This window comes from Rhinopithecus roxellana, chromosome 12 (assembly GCF_007565055.1).
Source record: "Rhinopithecus roxellana isolate Shanxi Qingling chromosome 12, ASM756505v1, whole genome shotgun sequence".
Lineage (NCBI taxonomy): Eukaryota > Metazoa > Chordata > Mammalia > Primates > Cercopithecidae > Rhinopithecus > Rhinopithecus roxellana.
The window spans coordinates 70,872,608-70,893,105 of record NC_044560.1 but is presented as its reverse complement, the minus strand read 5'-3'; the positions used below and the strand labels follow the sequence as shown (position 1 = coordinate 70,893,105).

At 40.5% G+C, this 20,498-nt stretch overlaps 1 protein-coding gene across 1 annotated transcript in view; it reads left to right on the top strand.

The window, feature by feature from the left end:
• Nucleotides 1–953: 953 nt before the first annotated feature.
• The window catches only part of GTF2B (general transcription factor IIB), a 41,677-nt gene continuing 22,132 nt past the window's right edge, over nt 954–20,498 (top strand). The window contains exons 1-2 of the mRNA XM_010360796.2: nt 954–1,087; nt 5,170–5,276. Of these exons, the coding sequence (XP_010359098.1) occupies nt 1,071–1,087; nt 5,170–5,276 (124 nt within the window). The 5' untranslated portion in view covers nt 954–1,070. The remainder of the gene's footprint in view (nt 1,088–5,169; nt 5,277–20,498) is intronic.

Here is a 20,498-nt window from a genome sequence, read left to right as displayed (position 1 = left end):
TCTAGAGGGTATTTAAACCCCAGAAATTCTGTAAAGGGAATCTTGAGCTCCTCTGCTCTGGTCGCTGCCGCTCTGGGGCGCGTACTTTCGTTTTCAATAAATCTGCCTTTATTGCTTCATTCCTTCCTTGCTTTGTGCGTTTTGTCCAGTTCTTTGTTCAAAACGTCAAGAACCTGAACACCCTCCACTAGTGTTATTGTTGTTAGTAGTAGTGGTATTACTATTTTGACGTTAATTTGGCTAATAAATCTAGGGATATTTTGCATTATCTAGATGTTCTGCCAAGTTTTCTATATGTAGCCATCAGCCAAATTTGCAAAGGCCATGAAAAAAAAATAGAGTATGACCCATATCGTCGTGCCTCTCATGCACACATTGGTCTCACGTAATTTTGTTTCATCTCCTGCCAATTCTAAAAGGGTATGCAAGGCAAGATCCTATAACCTATATAAACCTACATACCCTGTATCAAAAGGACGTGCCTAAGAAGATAACATGCTAGTTGATGACAGAGCCTGAAAGAGACACCTGTTCTGGATGACCTAAGTGAATTTCTCTTTTTATTTTGAAGTCCTTAGAAAGAATCACCCTTGTGGCACGTAAGAACCGGCTCAAATGGGAGTGCCTGAAACCGGGTGGGGTACTGGGGCGGGGGGGTGGCCGTGAGAAGGTGGGAGAGGAAGGGGGTGGTTAGACTTTAAGGGATGCAGGCTTTGGCACCACTACGAAGCCAGGGTTTTCTTGGTGTTTTAACTCTGTCAGATTGAGAGTAGCTCTGTTGTAGCCCCTTTGCAGGGTTCCCATGAGACTCTTCCTAGGTAGTTACGTTGACTCGCTTAGCAACACAGCAAATTACAGAAACGGAGTAAGAACGTAAGAAATCTCAAAACGCGTGACGTATGGGATCGCACTGTTCTTGGCCCTTCTCCCGACCCGTAGCCCCGCTCTGTTACGACTGCGTGGGTGAGTCGTCTATAAAAGCTCATCTCTGCGCGTCTCTTCGCCACACTCGCTTCCTGTTTTTTGGTGATCTGCTGTGGCTTGTTGCGGGCACCGCAGTGGCCGTGAAGATGGCGTCTACCAGTCGGTTAGTATGTCCGGCCGAGCCCGGCGAGCTGAGGGGCGGGCGCGAGCGCTGCGGGCTTTCAGGCGGCCTCCGGGCAGCCTCGTCGGACTAAGTACCCAGGGGTATGGGAGAGAAGCGGCGGGACTGGCTGACCGACCGGGACAAAGGCACTTCCAGACGGCAGGACTGTCAGGGTGTCGCGGGGGTTACCCAGCTGTTGACGTTATTGCTTCGGAGTCTTATGTCGTCGTCTCATGTAGACATCACCCTTTGTGGGTCCTGGTGGGCTTCTGTGTCCCCAGCCCTTGTCCTCGTGTCTTTACCGAATGTTTCAACCTCCCTTTATTTTCTTCTCCTTCTACCCCCGCCCCTCCCCCAGCTTGTTTTTTTCGTCTACGGCCCAAACAACCCGAGGGTCCGTAATTTCTCCTTTTCAAAGGAACGGGAAACAGTTGGTTCCGGGTCCCTATCGATCTGACAGCTAGGAAGTTGGGAACGTCAGCATTGGTAAGCCAGATGGAACCAGGTTACCATCACAGCGGGCCTCGAAAGTGGAAGTTAGAGCCATCGGAAGAGTTGATTAGTTCCATGCTAAAGGATTTGTTTACAAATATCGTTGCCTGTGTCCTTCTGAAGAAAATCTTGCTTAAGAAATTTAGTTAATGTGTGCTGGGAGGTTGCTCTTCAGTATATATTTAAAAATGCAATGTACTTATATCTACAGGAAATGCATGCAGTACCCTCAGAGACAGCCTTTAATCTTGTGGCCTGAAAAATGCTTGCAGACCCTAATTATATCTCTCATTACCACTATGAGGTAGATGTTAGTATTTTTGCGTAAGTGTAAACTGAGTCATGCCAATGTTGACTTTTCCAAGGATAGTGTTAGAGTGTAGAGTCTAAGATAACCTGTTTCCTGTTATCCACACCTGGCCTTTGGTTAGCTAATGCTGTGTTAAAAGTATCAAATTAATTCTACAGGTTCTGGAACTCTGGCACCATTTTTCTGACACTATCAGCTGTGGAATTGGTTAATTTCACAGTGAAAGCCATTTTTACAAAATAGCCTTTTCTGGTAACTGCCAAGACTTACATTTTATGGTTAGAAAAAAAGAATTTGGGGTGGGAGGCAGCTTTAGCTAATGTACTGTTTGAACAGAACTCGTAAAGCCAGTGACACTCTTGTTTACTGATTCTGATTCTTGGATTGGATGCTCAGTCATTCTATCTGGGTGGTGGTCTGTCAGGTGAGGCCTCCTTGTAGGTAAATGGAAAACTTTGGCTCCCCAAATCACTCAAATACGACTTAAATTCTGTCATGGCTTTTTAAGTCTGAATTTTTTTCTAGATATGTGCAATTTATGTATCATGGCAGTTATTGCTCAAGTTTTTCTATCAGTGACAAAGTTAAATGTAGAATTTTTTATTTTTTGGAACAGGCCTGGGCTGAAGTGGCAAGTGGCACAATCATGGCTCACTGCAGCCATGACCTCCCCAGTTCAAGTGATCCTCCCACCTCAGCCTCCTGAATAGCTGGGACCATAGGTGCACACTAATTTTTTTAGTGTGCCTGGCTAATTTTTTTATTTTTTAATTTTATTACTTTTTATTTTTGTAGAGACAAGGCCTAGTTACATTGCCCAGGCTGGGCCCGAACTGCTGGGCCCAAACAGTCCTCCGACTTTGGCCTGCCAAAGTGCTGTGGTAACAGGCATGAGCCACTGTGCCCAGCCTAAATATATTATTTCTATCTTTTGCATGTTTTTCCCTCAGGAAGATGTATTGTTACTAGGCCTTGAAACTGGCTGGTGACCTCACAGAAGAATACAAATGTTTTGAGTTCAAATGTAAGCTTCGCCACTTACTAGTTCCATGACTTCAGGCAAATCATTCTGTGAGCATAATCTTTTAAAATGGGAAATAGGCCTTTCTTTCAGGATTGCTGTGGAGATTGACAATAATAAATGTATAACACCAGCAATACAGTGCATACCCAATAAATGATAGCTCTAAAATGGGGTTTGGGATTATCTGGTACTTTAGACGTTTTAATGTCAGTGGTGGTTGTTTCCCTGTTCCTCCCCATTGTTTCTCTCTGTTACCACCTCCACCACCCCATTTGTATGGTTCCTCTTTTGTATTGTGGGTAATTTGGTTAAAAGTTTACTAATTTAGCGTACTTTTATTTTGATAGGTAACGCATACAAATGTTCCAAAAGCAAAATTGCAGTAGACTAAAACCATGAAAAGTAGTCTCTCCCCTTTCCTAGCTTCCAGCCATCTAAGTCTCCCCAGATCAGCCATAGTTACTAGTCTTTTGGTGTTTCCTCGTGCTTATGATTTAACAAATGTATACAAATAGTTCTAACTTCTCTTCTTCCCAAAAGTGACCTAATTTAAACTCCATTCACTACCTTGCTTTTACCTTTTTTTAATGACATTAGCACGCAGATTTTAAAAGTGGGCAGCTCAGTCACAAAGTGAGCACATATATAGCTACTACCCAGGTAAGGAAATCAGATACCACTAGCACTAGCTAAGACACTAGCAAAGTCTCTGTCCTCAGTCATTCCCCCTCCCTTGAGAAAACTACATCCTGATTTCTTAACACCATCAATTCGTTTTGCCTGCTTTGAAGTTGGCATAAATGGCATATGTATTCTGCTGTCTAGCTTGTCAGTATTTTGAGGTTCATCCATGTTACAGTGTATGGCTAGTTCATACTTTTCAGCTTTGTATAGGTTTTCTACCTTACTCCTCGCTCTTCATATCTTTGAGATGTTTCTGTATCATTACATGAACTAGAGTTTTCTATCTACTTTTTAATAGTGCAGAGTGTTAGTTCTTAGTACTGTGTTTAACATGGCCTCCTCTTTTACTAATTGGTAATTAGTGTTACTCTGCTAACATTTTCCTTTATTTCAACATGGTTTTTCATAATTGATATCAACTGTTTAATTTTATTTGTCATAATTTATTAAAATATTTTCCTTAGAGGAATTTATGGAGTAATCACAAATATGAAGTAATACTTACCCACGCGTTTTCCCAATGAGAAGATTCAAGACATGTTCTGGTTAAGCTGACTAGATAAGTTTGGAGGGGAATAGGGATTATTTTATCAGTTTTCCCGTAGATATCATCTTCTAAGTTGAGAGTTAACTTTCTGAATTGTATTTGCTAGCATGAGAAACTTTACCCCAAACCACAAATAACTATTTACATACTATGAGAACAGTTGATTTTTGTCTTTTACGTGTATCTGATGTCCATAACCTAACCATTTATTGTATTATTTCAAATGATTTTTATAAGGGCCTTATTTGCAGTGCTACCAAACATTTGTGATTGGGAGGTCATACCCCCTGAAATGATCAAATATTTGTTGCTTTTACAGCTGATTCTGTCAGATCATTTACGATTAATGTGTAAAAAAAAGATGAACGTGTCTTCTGCAAACTGCTTTGTTGTTCAAAATAAGATAAATTGAGCTAATTATTAATATCACAGATAAATTTACAAGTAGCTTTTGAAACCATTTCTTGAATGATAAAAAATTCAGTAAATTCTGGACTAAAGGAAATCATCAAGTCTTAAGTTCAGCAGAGCAACTTCTACCATCCCTCATTTCTATACTTACTGGGTTCAGTGTACTATTTAAATGTTACTAAAGTAGTTAACAAGTAGAAAAATACAGAGAGAAATTGTTCTCTGACTAGACAAATAAGTGGCAAAGAGCACAAAGTGGATGGTATTGTAAATGCTACAGGTTATTATGGTAGCTAGTCATTACAACACTAATCAGCATTTTAAAAAATCTTACTGGCCTACATATTAAGAGAAGAAACTAATTATTTTCTATTTATGTTTTGAAAGCCTTCCACAATAAAATAAGAATTCCAGTGGAAACTACTTGCCAGTTACTAGCTAGAATTTAAAGTAGCCTAACTGGGATGTTTACTTTGAAAATCTAGCTCACACATGTTATAATCGTATGTATTGAAGAATGTTCACAATCTTTGTCTTCCCCATCCCCCGTCCCAGGAGATTACTGTGATACATGTTGGTTGGGAAGATGTAAAAATACAACTTTTTTCTTTTAGTTTGGATGCTCTTCCAAGAGTCACATGTCCAAATCATCCAGATGCGATTTTAGTGGAGGACTACAGAGCCGGTGATATGATCTGTCCTGAATGTGGCTTGGTTGTAGGTGAGTTGTTATTATGGTTTTAATTTAAATTACTGTTTAGGAGGCCAAGCACCATGGCTCATGCCTGTAATTCCAGCACTTTGGGAGGCCAAGGTGGGAGGATCACCTGAGGTCAGGAGTTCGAGACCAGCCTGACCAACATGGAGAAACCCCATCTCTACTGAAAGTACAAAAACTAGCTGGGCATAATGGTGGGTGCCTGTAATCCCAACTACTCGGGAGGCTGAGGCAAGAGAATGGCTTGAACCCGGGAGGCGGAGGTTGCAGTGAGCCAAGATCACATTGCACTCCAGCTGGGGCAACAGAGCGAGACTCCATCTCAAAAAAAAAAAAAAAAATTGCTTAGAGTTCTTCACTTTTGCATAGTTTCCAAACTGTCATTTAATGAACACATTTTGACTTTCTTCCCCAACAAATAATTTATTGCCAAAAAAAAATTTAGGAAACAGAAACGAGTAAAGTTATTTAGAAACATATTTTATCGTATATCCAAATTTATGTTTTTATAATGTGGAGTGGGAGCTAATCCAGAAGAAATGAAAAGGCCACAGTAATTTCCTAAATCCTTAGTCTGAAATAACTTGGTGGAGGACTGGGAAGATGGGCTGACACTCATGCATATTAAATAATCAAACTTTTGTGACTTTTTTTTTATGTTGAGAAGTAGATAAACATGATTTTTGAGTCTCACCTAAAGCCTTTTAGTCCAAAAAAAAGATTTATTATAACTTTTATATGGAATCATTTATTGATGAATGTTTAGTATAAAATTATTGCCAAAATTACTACTTAAAATTTCACCTTGTTCCTACTTGCGCACTCATCTAGATATGCAGCAGAACTTTAGACTACAGATAGTCTGTTCAAAAATTATTCTTGTAGTAGAGTTGCCACATCTGAGAATCGGGGTAATATTTAGCAGTTTGAATTACCCAAGAATGAAAATTCTAGGATTGTGGGCAGTATAACAGAAGCATTAGTAGTGGCATACTGTGGAATTGTCTTACTTGGTCCAAGAAGGCTGCTTGCCTCAGACCTACAGTGGGAGTTTTAAAGTATAGAGTTGCTAATAGGAATTGAGAATCATTTGCTACTGTATTCTGCTGAGTAAGGAATAGCCAATACATTTACTATATACTAGGTACTATTCTAAATGATTTACATATTTACTCAGTTTATCCTCACAACAAACTTGTGAGGTGAGTACTAACATTATCTTCACTTTACAGATGAGGAAACTGACGTTTAGGTAGTCTAGAAGATTGACTCATTGTCTGCATGGGAGGCAGATTTCTATTTTGTATTGCCTTTCATAATAATAAAATTTTAAGCTGGGGTCGTCAAAGTACAACCCATCACCTGTCTTTATATGGCCTATTTGCTAATATGGCTTTTACATTTTTAAATGGTTGAAAGAAATCATTATTTTGGGACATGTGAAAATACAAATTTCAATATCTATAAAGTTTTTCTTCGTTTGTTTTTTGAGATGGAGTTTTGTTCTTGTTGCCCAGGCTGGAGTGCAATGGCACAATCTCAGTTCACCACAACCTCTGCCTCCCGGGTTCAAGTGATTCTCCTGCCTCAGCCTCCCAAGTAGCTGGTATTACAGGCATGTGCCACTGTGCCCAGCAAATTTTGTATTTTTTTTAGTAGAGACGGGGTTTCTCCATGTTGGTCAGGCTGGTCTTGAACTCCTGACTTCAGGTGATCCAATCACCTCGGCTTCCCAAAGTGCTGGGATTACAGGCGTGAGCCATTTCGCCTGGCCAAAGTTTTTTTTTTTGATACGGAGTTTCGCTGTTGTTGCCTTCTTGTTGCCTAGGCTGGAGTGCAGTGGTGCGATCTCAGCTCACCGCAGCCTCTGCCTTCCAGGTTCAAGTGATTCTCCTGCCTCAGCCTCCTGAATAGTTGGGATTACAGGCGCCCACTACTATACCTGGCTGACTTTTTGTATTTTTAGTAGAGACAGGGTTTCAGCATGTTGGCCAGGCTAGTCTTGGAACTCCTGACCTCAGGTGATCCACCGGCCTCGGCCTTCCAAAGTGCAGGGATTACAGGTATAAGCCACCACGCCTGGCCTGGTATCTATAAAGTTTTATTGGAATATAGCAACACTCAGTTGTTTACATAGTGTATATGGCTCTTTTCACATTACAACAGCAGAGCTTAGTAGCTGCAACAGAAACCACATGTGCAGCTCTCATCACTTGTTCTGCTCCTCAGCATACTAATTGCAGTGACGCAGTTATAACTCAGCAACATGTTGATCGCCACATATGTTGCCATATTGCACTGTTTTATTTATTTATTTTTATTACCATTACATATCCATTACACCAAAACAAGAAAAGTGAGCTTTGAATGTCATGCTTTTAAGGCCTGGTGGAGTGTGGATTATTTTGCTACTGAATTAGATGGCAAAACAGTTGTATTTATTACGCAATGATACTGTAGCTGTGTTAAAAGAATACAGTAAGCATGGACATTACCATACTGAGCACTCATTAGAATATTTCTGACTCAGGAAAACAGTAGTCAGAAGATAATGTAAAATATAATATCTTAACACAACATAATTTTTTCACAAAAATAAAAGAATGAAACTGCGGCTGCAACTGAAGTTTCTAAGTGGCTTATTTCTTGGCCAATCAAGGAAAGCCATTTACCAGTGATAAGTTAATTAATTCATATTTGATTGCAACAGCTGAATATATGTGTCCAGAGAAAATAAATTTATTTAAGACTGTTAGCATCTCACCAAGAACAGTTGCTTGAAGAGTTGAGGACAGTGGAGCAACATCAGTAGTCAGTTGAAAGTCAAGGCAAATTATCTCAGGTATTTTTCTTTGGCTCTTGATGACTAGATTGATGTTATTGGTACTTTTCAGTTGTTTATTCAAGAAATCAGTGCTGGGCTGGGCGCAGTAGATTACGCCTGTAATCCCAGCACTTTCAGAGGCTGAGGGGGGTGGATCATGAGGTCGGGAGTTCAAAACCAGCCTGGCCAAGATGGTGAAACTCTGTCTCTACTAAAAATACAAAAATTAGCCTGGCATGGTGGTGGGCGTCTGTAATCCCAGCTACTGGGGAGGCTGAGGCAGAGAATTGCTTGAACCCGGGAGGCGGAGTTTGCATTGAGCCAATATTGCACCACTGCACTCCAGCGTGGGTGATAGAGTGAGACTCTGTCTCAAAAAAAAAAAGTCAGTGCTGAGCTTGACAGAAGAAGTAGCTCCAGTGGGTTGTCTACATGGAGCAGCTATAGGAGAAAATAGCTTCAAAGCAATTGCGAAAGTGTTAATTCGGTATAACCTGAAGTGGAATCTGCTAAAATTTATTATAACTGATAAGGGTAAAAATATATGTGGAGCAGAAGACTTAGTGGGACAGATTTGCCAAGATTGAAAATGTAAGGTGTTTAAACAGCCTGTTTATTATATTATTCATCGGCAGTACTTTGTTAGAGAAGACTTTAATCTACCTGGTGTTACTGAACCAGTAATTGTGAACAATGAACTTCATTCACTCTTGTGGACGTAACTATCAATATCAGTTCTGTGACTTTTTTTTTTGAGACAGATTCTCTTTTTCAGGCTGGAGTGCAGTGGTGCGATCATGACTCACTTCAGCCTCAACTCCTGGGCTCAAGCAGGACCCTGGCTAATTTTTTTTTTTTTTTTGGTAGAGATAGGGTCTCACAGTGTTGCCCAGGCTCGTCTTGAACCCTGGCCTCAAGTGATCCTCTTGCCTTGGCCTCCCAAAGTGCTGGGATTATAGGTGTGAGCTATCATGCTTGGCCAGTTTTGTGACATTTTTTGTTAGAAATAAAAGCTGAGTATTTCTAACAAAATATTGTTAGGGTGACTTGTCTTAATGACACACTAATTTGGTGATTTAGCAGTAGTAAAGTTGGGGCCAAGAGTAAGATTTTTCTGAATCAGTGCTGCCTTCAGCTACTGCTGTTGAGCACTGGATGGTTTTGAAAATTAGCTTTTGCTGCAAACTTGCTAATACTTCTTAATGAATTCATCATAGAGTTACAAGGCAAAATACTGCTTTTCTGTGAAACATAAACTGCGGTAAAGTCAATTTCACAAGTTAATATTTGAATCATAAGTAATGTCAAATTCCTTTTATATACTTTATATACTTCCAGTACTGTCAGAAGTTAAAATAGGATATTCATTACCACATAGATTTGCAGCAGATACATTTTCCAGGCTCAAGCTATATTTTCAGCGGTGTTTTTCAGACCTGAATCCAAATGCAAAGGAAATTTTCATATTTCAAAATTTGTTTTCACTGCACAGTTAAGGGGGTTCCAGCTAACCTTCAATTGGTAGTGACTAATCTGCAGGGTAACAGTATGTTAAAAGGCCATTATCAGGAGAAGAATGTGATAGAATTCTATAAATGCCTTCCAAGCAGTAAATATGCTCAATTAAAATCATATGCTTGTGGATTAATTATCGGTATTTGGCAGTACTTATCTATGTGAAACGAAAGTGAAATATATAAAATCTTGTCAGTACAACATCATTGACACATGAACATTTGTCATTCATTTTGATGATAGAGAACATTAACTTTGAACTCCAGTTAAGTGAAATGTTATCCCCAAAAAAGAGAATTTTATTCTTTTCATTAGTAGACATATGTATTACAGTAAATTACCTAATTATTATATTTTAAATTTCAACAATAAAAAATAGTGGATTTTTTTCTTATTTTATATAAGTACCTACTTAATATCCTTAATTTTGCCTCTTGACCCACAAAGCCTAAAATATTTACTGTGTCACCCTTTACAGAAAATGTTTGCTTAACCCTTCAGTTAAATGAGAGCCTTCCAATTCTTCCACAATGTTAAGATCAAACTGATAATGTGTTACGAGTGAGACAGACAAAACTGAAGATAATTTCAGCTTCTTAGCTCTCCTAACCTCTATAGCCTTTTTTTTTTTTTTTTTTTTTTTTTTTTTGGAGTGAGAGTCTTCCTCTATCCCCCAGGCTGGAGTGCAGTGGCACGATCGCTGCTCACTGCAGCTTCTGCCTCCGGGGTTCAAGCGATTCTTGTGCTTCAGCCTACTGAGTACCTGGCATTACAGGCGTGCACCACCACACCCATGTGTATTTTTAGTAGAGACAGGGTTTCACCATGTTGTCCAGGCTAGTTTTAAACTCCTGGCCTCAAGTGATCCAGCTGCCTTGACCTCCCAACGTTCTGAGTTTATAGGTGTGCACTATGGTGCCTGGCCCATTTTTAAATAACATAAAAGTATCCCATTATATTTTCAGCCTTCCCACCAGCCTCACTTCCGCTTTAACCAGCAAGACAGTTGAGATTAATCAGCCGGAAAAGGAAGATATAATTCACAGGACTTGTATGCTTTCTTGTGCTTGGAATTCCTAATTTTTGCTTGTACTTTTCTGCTATATCAAACCAAAGGAAGTTAATTTTGTTTTTGCTTTTATTGATTTATTCATATCAAAACACCGTGTTAAATCTTGAGGTCTGAAAAAAATATCCAATAAAACTTACTTTCTATGGTATATGACAATATTTCTTGTTGATACTGATTCTTCTGACATAAAATATAACCAACACTTATTTTAAAATATACGGTAGGCTCATTCATAGATAATTTGTGGTTAAATGTGTAATATATTGTGTAAGTGAAGAATCCATTCCATTACCAAACAAGGACAAGTGTAGAAGAGTCTAGTAGCAAAGTTCTGTTTTGCTGAGACTCATCAAGCAAATTAAGTTGGAAATACCTAAATTGAACATAACACTGCATGAGTATAAATTAATATGACATATATACCTGTATATATTAATGTCATATATCAATAGTGAATTTAGATTGCATTAAAATCATGTGTCACTTGGTGAGGATATATTCTGAGAAATGCATTGTTAGGTGATTTCATCATGTGAACATCATAGATGGTACTTAATAAAACCTAGATGGTATAGTCTGCAACACACCTAGGCTACATAGTATAGCCTATTGCTTCTAAGCTACAAATCTATACAGTGTTATCGTACTGAGTACTGTAGGCATTTTTAACTCAGGTAAGTATGTATCTTTTTCTTTTTTTTTTTTTTTTTTTTTTTTTGAGGCGGAGTCTCGCTCTGTCGCCCAGGCTGGAGTGCAGTGGCCGGATCTCAGCTCACTGCAAGCTCCGCCTCCTGGGTTTACGCCATTCTGCCACCTCAGCCTCCCAAGTAGCTGGGACTACAGGCGCCCGCCACCTCGCCTGGCTAGTTTTTGTATTTTTTTTTTTTTAGTAGAGACGGGGTTTCACCGTGTTAGCCAGGATGGTCTCGAACTCCTGACCTCGTGATCCACCCGTCTCGGCCTCCCAAAGTGCTGGGATTACAGGCTTGAGCCACCGCGCCCGGCCTGTATCTTTTTCTTTTTTTTAAATACATACCTATTATTTATTGTTCTGACTTCTGGAGCTTTCGGCCAAACTCTTATTCTAGTATATGGTGTTTTTAACATCCGGTTCAATGTAGGCTTTGTGGGGCATGTCTGACCAATTGTACCTTCACTTACTAGTTCTTTTTTTTTCTTTTTTTTTTTTTCTGAAGATAGCATCTTGCTCTGTCACCCAGGCTAGAGTGCAGTGGCATGAGCTCGGCTCACTGCAACTTCCACCTCCCAGGGTCAAGTGATTCTCATACCTCAGCCACTCGAGTAGCTGGAATTAAGAGTGTGCACCACCACTCCCAGCTAATTTTTGTTGTTTTGGTAAAGACGGGGTTTCCCCATGTTGGCCAGGCTGGTCTCAAACTCCTAGCTTCAAAGAGATACCCCCAGCCTCGGCCTCCCAAAGTACTGGGATTACAGGTGTGAGCCACTGCGCCAGGCCCCACTTACTACATTTTTGTAGGTACTCAGGTACATTAACTTACCCAGTTTACCTATGAAAAGTGGGAGAAAACTAGTATCCTTTCATCCTATTGTTCTGTGAGTTGTCAGGGTGGGTACAGACCCTGCCATATATGTGAATGTGTTCAGCTCTCTCTTATATATCGAACATAGAAAAGGTACAAGGAAAAGACGGTATTATAATCTTAAGGGACCACCATTGTGTATATAGTCCATTCTAAGCCAAAATGTTATGCAACATGTGACTGTATATGTAATTGAATTTGCATCAGCTCAGTGGTTTAAAGGCATTTGCTCTTTATTGCCAGCTCAGTGCAGCCTTTGCCTCTTACACTAAGAAAATGGGGAAGAAATCAAGCTGGGCAAATATTCAATAGCCCACTAAGGGATAGCATTTGTGACTTTTTTCTTGTTTAAAATACTGTTTTTCATGGGAATTTGAATCCAGACATCAAGTGTTTCCTAATAAATTATCTTGGCATACATGATTTGATTATGCTTGCCATAACATTTTTTACATTGTCTGAAACATTTTAGATTAAACCATATTAATTTAATAAACATTTTCTGAATTGTTTTTGGGCAGTCTCTTTTTTTATTTTTATTTTTTATTTTTTTGAGATGGAGTCTCGCTCTGTTGCCCAGGCTGGTGTGCGGTGGCACAAACTCTGCTCACTGCAACCTCCACCTCCCGGGTTCAAGTGTTGTCCTGCTTCAGCCTCCAGAGTAGCAGGGATTTACAGGCACACGCCACCACACCCGGCTGATATATTTGTATTTTTAGTAGAGACGGATTTTCACCATGTTGGCCAGGCTGGTCTCGAACTCTTGACCTCAGGTCACCCCCACCCCCCGCCTTGACCTCCCAAAGTGCTGGGATTACAGGTGTGAGTCACTATGCTCAGCTGGACAGTCCTATATTTAATTAATGTTTAATTTGTGCTCTAAAATTAGAACAGCCCATTGTCACTAATTCCTCTTTAATAGCAAACTCAAGTGTAGATATGGCCCAATTTTCATATTCAGAGCCGTATGTCACCCCCCCATATGAGTTAGCAACTAAGAGAGCCCTTTACTATTACTTTTTTTTTTTTTTTTAAGACGGAGTCTCACTCTGTCACCCAGGCTGGAGTGCAGAGGCTCACTGCAGCCTCCGCCTCCCAGGTTCAAGCAGTTCTCATGCCTCAGCCTCCCGAGTAGCTGGGACTACAGGCACCTGCCACCACACCTGGCTCATTTTTTGTATTTTTAGTAGAGACAGGGGTTTCACCATATCTGCTGGGCTGGTCTCGAACACCTAACCTCTGGTGATCCGCCCACCTCGGCCTCCCAAAGTGCTGGAATTACAGGCGTGAGCCACCGTACCTGACCACTGTCACCTTTTTTAATGAAATAATTCATAACACCAAAAGTATATTTATAAGTTTATATCTTACACCTTATACCTTTTTTCCTGCCTCTAATAACATTTATCTCATTGTCTCTCAAACCGTCACCTCATTCTTCCTGAGGCCAACCCACCACCAATCTCAAAACAAGGGCAAGTGTTTTTGATTTTTCTTTCTTTTTTTTTTTTTTTTTTTTTTTTTTTTTTTTTGAGACAGAGTCTCGCTCTGTTGCCCGGGCTGGAGTGCAGCGGCCGGATCTCAGCTCACTGCAAGCTCCACCTCCCGGGTTTACACCATTCTCCTGCCTCAGCCTCCCGAGTAGCTGGGACTACAGGCGCCCACCATCTCGCCCGGCTAGATTTTTGTATTTTTTAGTAGAGACGGGGTTTCACCGTGTTAGCCAGGATGGTCTCGATCTCCTGACCTCGTGATCCGCCGCCCGTCTCGGCCTCCCAAAGTGCTGGGATTACAGGCTTGAGCCACCGCGCCCGGCCAATTTTTCTTAAAGTAATGTAATACTTCAGGAACCAATTTTTGTTTCATTTACAGTTACATTACAAACTACCTCAAAACTTAGTGACTTACAACAGCCATTTTATTTTGCTCATGATTTTATGAGTCAGTAATTTGGGAAGGACTTATCTGGGCAGTTGGCATTGGCTGGACCTGTAGGATCTGCTTCTTTGATAACTTCTTCACTTGCATTTCTGGTTCCTCTGTGCTGCTTGACCTCCGCACATGAATCTGTCATCCTCCAGGGCCTCTCCGTAGTTGTCTCACAGTAGTCATATTTTATACTACATGGTAGTTGGCTTCTAAGAGAAGTACCTCAAGAGCAAGTGTTCTGAGAAAGGGGAAGCTAGACATGGGTGGTAGGTAAGGGTTATGCCTAGAACTGGCACAGGATCACTTCAGTATTCTATTTGTCATGGCCATAATAGGACTTACCTGAGTTGAAGGGAGTAGAAAAATAGGCTGTACCTAAACGTGACAGTGACAAGGTCACGTTGCAGAAGAACATGTGGATGGGAGATATTGTTGCCATCTTTGGAAAATACAAATTGTCACACATTTGATGTCTTTTGATAATGTGTGTTTTTTTTTTTTTTTTGAGATGGAGTCTGGCTCTGTCGCCCAGGCTGGAGTGCAGTGGCCGGATCTCAGCTCACTGCAAGCTCCGCCTCCCAGGTTTACACCATTCTCCTGCCTCAGCCTCCCAAGTAGCTGGGACTACAGGCGCCCGCCACCTCGCCCAGCTAGTTTTTTGTATTTTTTAGTAGAGACGGGGTTTCACCGTGTTAGCCAGGATGGTCTCGATCTCCTGACCTCGTGATCCGCCCGTCTCGGCCTCCCAAAGTGCTGGGATTACAGGCTTGAGCCACCGCTCCCGGCCCTTGATAATGTTTTTCCCCGGTATTTAAATAGCTGTATAGTATTTAGTGTCCTTTAAAACTTGTTTCCAATTTTTGTAGCTATAGTTAATGCTATTTTTAATGCTATTTAACATGTGATAGTTGTTTAATTGATTCTCTTTTATTTGAATTACAAGATTTTTATTTGAAACATGAAGTGTTATGATTTGGTATTAGCTGCCCATTTCATCATTGATCCTTAAGATACTGCTAGTGACTCTAAAACGACAAATTTTTATTTTTTATTTTTGAGACAAGATCTCACTCTGTTACCCAGGCTGGAGTGCACCGGAGTCCTCTCGACTCACTGCAACCTCCACCTCCCTGGTTGAAACGATCCTCTCACCTTAGCCTGCTGAGTAGCTGGGACTACAGGCACACGGCACCACACCTGGCCAATTTTTGTATTTTTTTGTAGAGACAAGGTTTAGCCATGTTGCCCATGCTGGTCTTGAACTTTTGGCCTTACACAGTCTACCCGCCTCAGCCTCCCAAAATGTCCACGCCCAACCTGGCCCAATTCTTAAAGCAGTTTTGTTGTTCCTACTATGAAACTGGTTTTTGTTTGTTTTGTTTTGTTTTGTTTTTGAGACCGAGTCTCGCTATGTCGCCCAGGCTAGAGTTCAGTGGCTTTATCTTGGCTCACTGCAACCTCTGTCTCCTGGGTTCCAGCGATTCTCCTGCCTCAACCTTCTGAGTAGTGGGATTACAGGTGACCACCATCATGCCTGACTAATTTTTGTATTTTTAGTAGAGATGGGGTTTCGCCATATTGGCCAGGCTGTTCTCAAACTCCTGACCTCAAATGATCCACCTGCCTCAGCTTCTCAGAGTGCTGGGATTACAGGTGTGAGCCACTGTGTCCGGCTGAAACTGTTTGTTCTAACAGCACTTTTTTGTGGGGTTTTTTCCCCAGATGCCAATTGTATGATTATGTCGTTTTAAAAGTTGAACACTAGGTGGCAGTATTATTATATTTAGATAATCCGTTTGTTCATAAATTTGACCTTGTACATTTCCCATAAATTGATTTTTATAACCAGTAAAGTATTAGCTTATAACCTGCCATAATTGCTATTAAAACATAAAATTGGATCCGGGCACGGTGGCTCAAGCCTGTAATCCCAGCACTTTGGGGAAGCCGAGATGGGCGGATCACGAGGTCAGGAGATCGAGACCATCCTGGCTAACACGGCGAAACCCCGGCTCTACTAAAAAATACAAAAATCTAGCCGGGCGAGGTGGCGGGCGCCTGTAGTCCCAGCTACTCGGGAGGCTGAAACAGGAGAATGGCGTAAACCCGGGAGGCAGAGCTTGCAGTGAGCTGAGATCCGGCCACTGCACTCCAGCCCCGGTGACAGAGCGAGACTCCATCTCAAAAAAAAAAAAAAAAAAAAAAACCATAAAATTGGTCTATCATGACTTCTATAAGCTATTTCACAATGAGGAGTTGTTTGAAACTAGTAGTAGTATTTCTAGTTAAAGCCACTTTTTTGTGTACCATTTAAATCTAAATTATTTGATAGTATGTAAAAACAATGTAAAGAAGATACTGGAAAATAGTTTAAGTGTATTTGAAAGAGAAAAATGAGTCCGTTTGACCTTTCCCTTCTACTAAACTCATTCTGCATATTGTTTATACCAGCGAATCTGAAATATGAATGTATAAATGTGCATTAAGAGTCAGCTGGGGAAGGCCGGGCACGGTGGCTGAAGCCTGTAATCCCAGCACTTTGGGAGGCTGAGACGGGCAGATCACAAGGTCAGGAGATCGAGACCATCCTGGCTAATACGGTGAAACCCCGTCTCTACTAAAGAATACCAAAAACTAGCCGGGCGACGAGGCGGGCGCCTGTAGTCCCAGCTACTTGGGAGGCGGAGGCAGGAGAATGGCGTGAACCTGGGAGGCGGAGTTTGCGGTGAGCTGAGATCCGGCCACCGCTCTCCAGCCTGGGCGACAGAGCCAGACTCCGTCTCAAAAAAAAAAAAAAAAGTCAGCTGGGGAATGTGCTTAAAACGATTCTAGGCTCCATTTGCAGACATTCTAATGTAGGTCATATATTGGTAACATTGAGCAACACAAATCTGTACTATTTACAGTTTACCACATTCTTTTAGATTTTCTGTATGTTTAGATTTTTTATCTTCATATTTTCCATGTCTTCACACCTAGACTGCAAGTTCCTGGGGGCATATATTTTATAATTGTGTCTCCATTGCTCCTAGTATAGCTAGAAATTACTGTCTCTAGAATTGAGGGTTGGCTTTACTAATTGATAAGCTGTGTAACTATAGTTGAGTTACATAATTTGTTCAAGCTTAATTTGTTTCATCTGTAAAATAAATATTTTTTCTTCCCCCATGGAAGACAGATACCATACATCTCAGAATTGCTGAGTCAAATGAAATAATATGTGAAATACATAGTGGAATTTTAGTATAAGATTTCACTGATACGTATTGTGGAGATACAAGTGCTTTTTTTTGAGGCAGGGTCTCGCTCTGTTGTCCAGGCTAGTGGCATGATTATGGCTCACCACAACCTTTACCTCTCAGGCTCAGGTATCCTCCTGCCTCAGTTTCACAAGTAGCTGTGGCCACAGGCTCATACCACCACCCCCAGCTAATTTTTTAAAAAGTTACTAATATTTGTAAAGGTAGCATCTCCCTGTGTCGCCCAGGCTGATCTCGACCTCCTGGGCTCAAGCAGTCATCCTGCCCCAGACTCCCCACAGTGCTAGAATTACAGGCATGAGCCACTGTGCTCAGCTTCCCCCTTGTTTTTTTTTTTTTTTTAAACCTTGTAGAAAAAGGGTGATTCTAAGTCTGAAATGCCACATTTCATAGCATGTCAGTTGCAACAAATGTTTGAGTGATTGCTGTGGGTCTGGTATATTTAATGCTCCAATTATAGTATGTGAAGATTATTGGGTAACCATCTTTCAATTAGCATTATCAGTGTTTTCCAAAGGGAAAAATTAAGTTTGGTTTAATATGGCCAAGTTTTTAAAATAAGCATATTTATATTCACTTACAAGTTATTTCTTTGGCATCCCTTGTAAGCCTTTAGACACAGCCTTCTTGCCTAATTTACAGCTTTTAATTTGGGTGCAATTTTTCTCTTAAGCATCAGAAAATTACTCATTAAGTACTTGAGTAGCAGACTGCCCTTTGAGCTGGTTTGTTTCCATTTTACAGAAGGGGAAACTGAGACTCAAATTGCTTAGGTAATTAGCTCAAGATTCCCATCTTATAAGTGACAGAGCCACATAAATCCAGGTCTGTGAGACTTAAAAACCTTTTTTTAACATATGTCTCTGTTAATCACTGTGCTGGTTGGTTACTGAGAGTGACAGAAAGATGAGAATGCTGTAAGCAAACCCTGGAGCCACTCTTTGGATAGTGTATGAAAGAGAGTAGGGTAACTTAATATGGGATCCTGCAGTTAAAGCTACATTACAGATCTTCCAAATATGGTGACATCCTGAAGATAGTACTGTTGAAATTTGAGTGAAGCACAGTTTTTAAGAACGAGTAAGGATTTATGGAGAGAAAATTATTCCAAGTAAAGGGAAAAAGAAACCTATGCCATAGGATAGAGGCCTGAACAGTAGTAGTATGTGAGTGGCCAAATTTATTGTGGCCAAATTTAGGATACACTTTCAACCAGTGCATCAGCTCCTCCTCTTAGATGCTGCTACTCCTATCGACCTACTTGTATTTGAGGAAAATTGAAATATTATAAGATATCCAGGGATGGAGCTTACAATGTATTTTCCTCACTGTTTTCCACTGTTTCACCTTGAACAGTTTTCTTTAGGGTCTAAACATCAGGGGCAAAGTAGGCTTTTATGGGCTGGTCTGGGAAATAAACTGTGATATGCTTTGTTTCTAGGAGATAATTCATGTTGAGTTCCTACTCAATTTATGGCAACATAAACTGTGATTTAGAGACTGGTGATTTAGAGACTTGCTATGTTATTAATAGTATTTCTTTATGAAGTTAGCATTCTCTTCAAACTTGAATGCTCTCATTCAAGCTGACCATTTCTTGGTCAGCATTCTCTTCAAACTTGTCTAATGTAAGATTTCAGTAAGAATGTGTAGTGACCCTGGACTAAAAAGTAGGATTATTTGACATGTCATGAGAAGGAATCGTAGAAAGGATTAAATGACCACAGAAAGTGTGGAAGCTAATGATACATTTCATCATCAACATGAGACTGTTTACAGCGTGTTGACTTAAAATAGTTTTCCAAAGTACCTTGAAATTTTTTTTTTACTTTAAACGTAAAAATATTTGATGCTTAAGAGTTTGTCCACCTTGAATAATAATATGTTCAGATTCTTGAACTTCTAGACTTATCAGCACGTTTGACAGCATTTGTAGTTTTTAAACTAAATGAGCCCTTGAAGACAAGTAATTTGGGGTTATTCTGAGACTTCTACTTCTGAATTCTTTACTACAGGTTGTATGCCACAGTGATTAAGATTAGTTTCCAGGAAGACAGCAGAAAGAATTGAAATTCTGGGAAATTCCTCATGTTCCTGTTCTTAAAAATTCCTTTATGAGGAGCTGGGGGCTTGTGCCGTAATCCTGATAACTCAAGAGGCTGAGGCAGGAGGATCACTTGGGGCCAGGAGTTCAAGACCAGCCTAGGCAATGTAGCCAGACCGTGTCTGTAAGAAAAGAAATATTTTTTTTAGTTAGCTGTGTGTGGTGGCACAAGCCTATAGTCCTACCTGCTTGGGGAAATTAGTTCCCCCAAGTAGCTGGTGAGAATCGCTTGAGCCCAGGAGTTTGAGGCTGCAGTGATATGATTGTGCCACTGCACTCTAGCCTGGGTGACAGATCAAGACTCCACCTCCAAAAAATAAAACAAAATTTTAAATTCCTTTATTAAATTACAAAAATAAGAAGCAAAAACACTTAAGAGTCTAGGTCAGGCTAGAAAATCAGACCCTTCTCAGTATTTGCTTCCTGGCTGGTTTTGGTGTGTTGCAGTTTCCCCTGCACGATAAGCCCTTCTCGTTTTCACATTGTACTATGAAATACCTTTGGTTGGATTTCCAATTGCTTGCATGGTAAAGAGGATAAATGTCTGTTTTAATTTGTCTTTCTTTGTGGTTTGCTTCAGAATATGAGGCAGAGTACCCTGATTTTTCTGGGCATTCTTTCTCACTTCTCCTCTCCCCCATCCTATTATTCCTTATAGTTGAGACTGCTGGTTATTTGCCAACATCCATTTCCCCATTCTTTCATTAGTGAGAGTCCCTGAGTTTTATGTATGTGGCTGCTCACCTAGACCCTAGTTTCCCAGTTTCCCCTGTAGCTAGGTATGCCATGTGGTTAAGTTCTGACCAGTGGGTTTGTAAGTATTAGAAGAGATGTGTACAGCTCTAGATCCTGCCTTAATAAAAGATGTATCCTTACTTTTTCTCCTTCCCAATGGCTAGAATGTAAACATGATAAAGGAAATTACCAACAGCTGTCCTGTACTACACACTGCAAGCCAT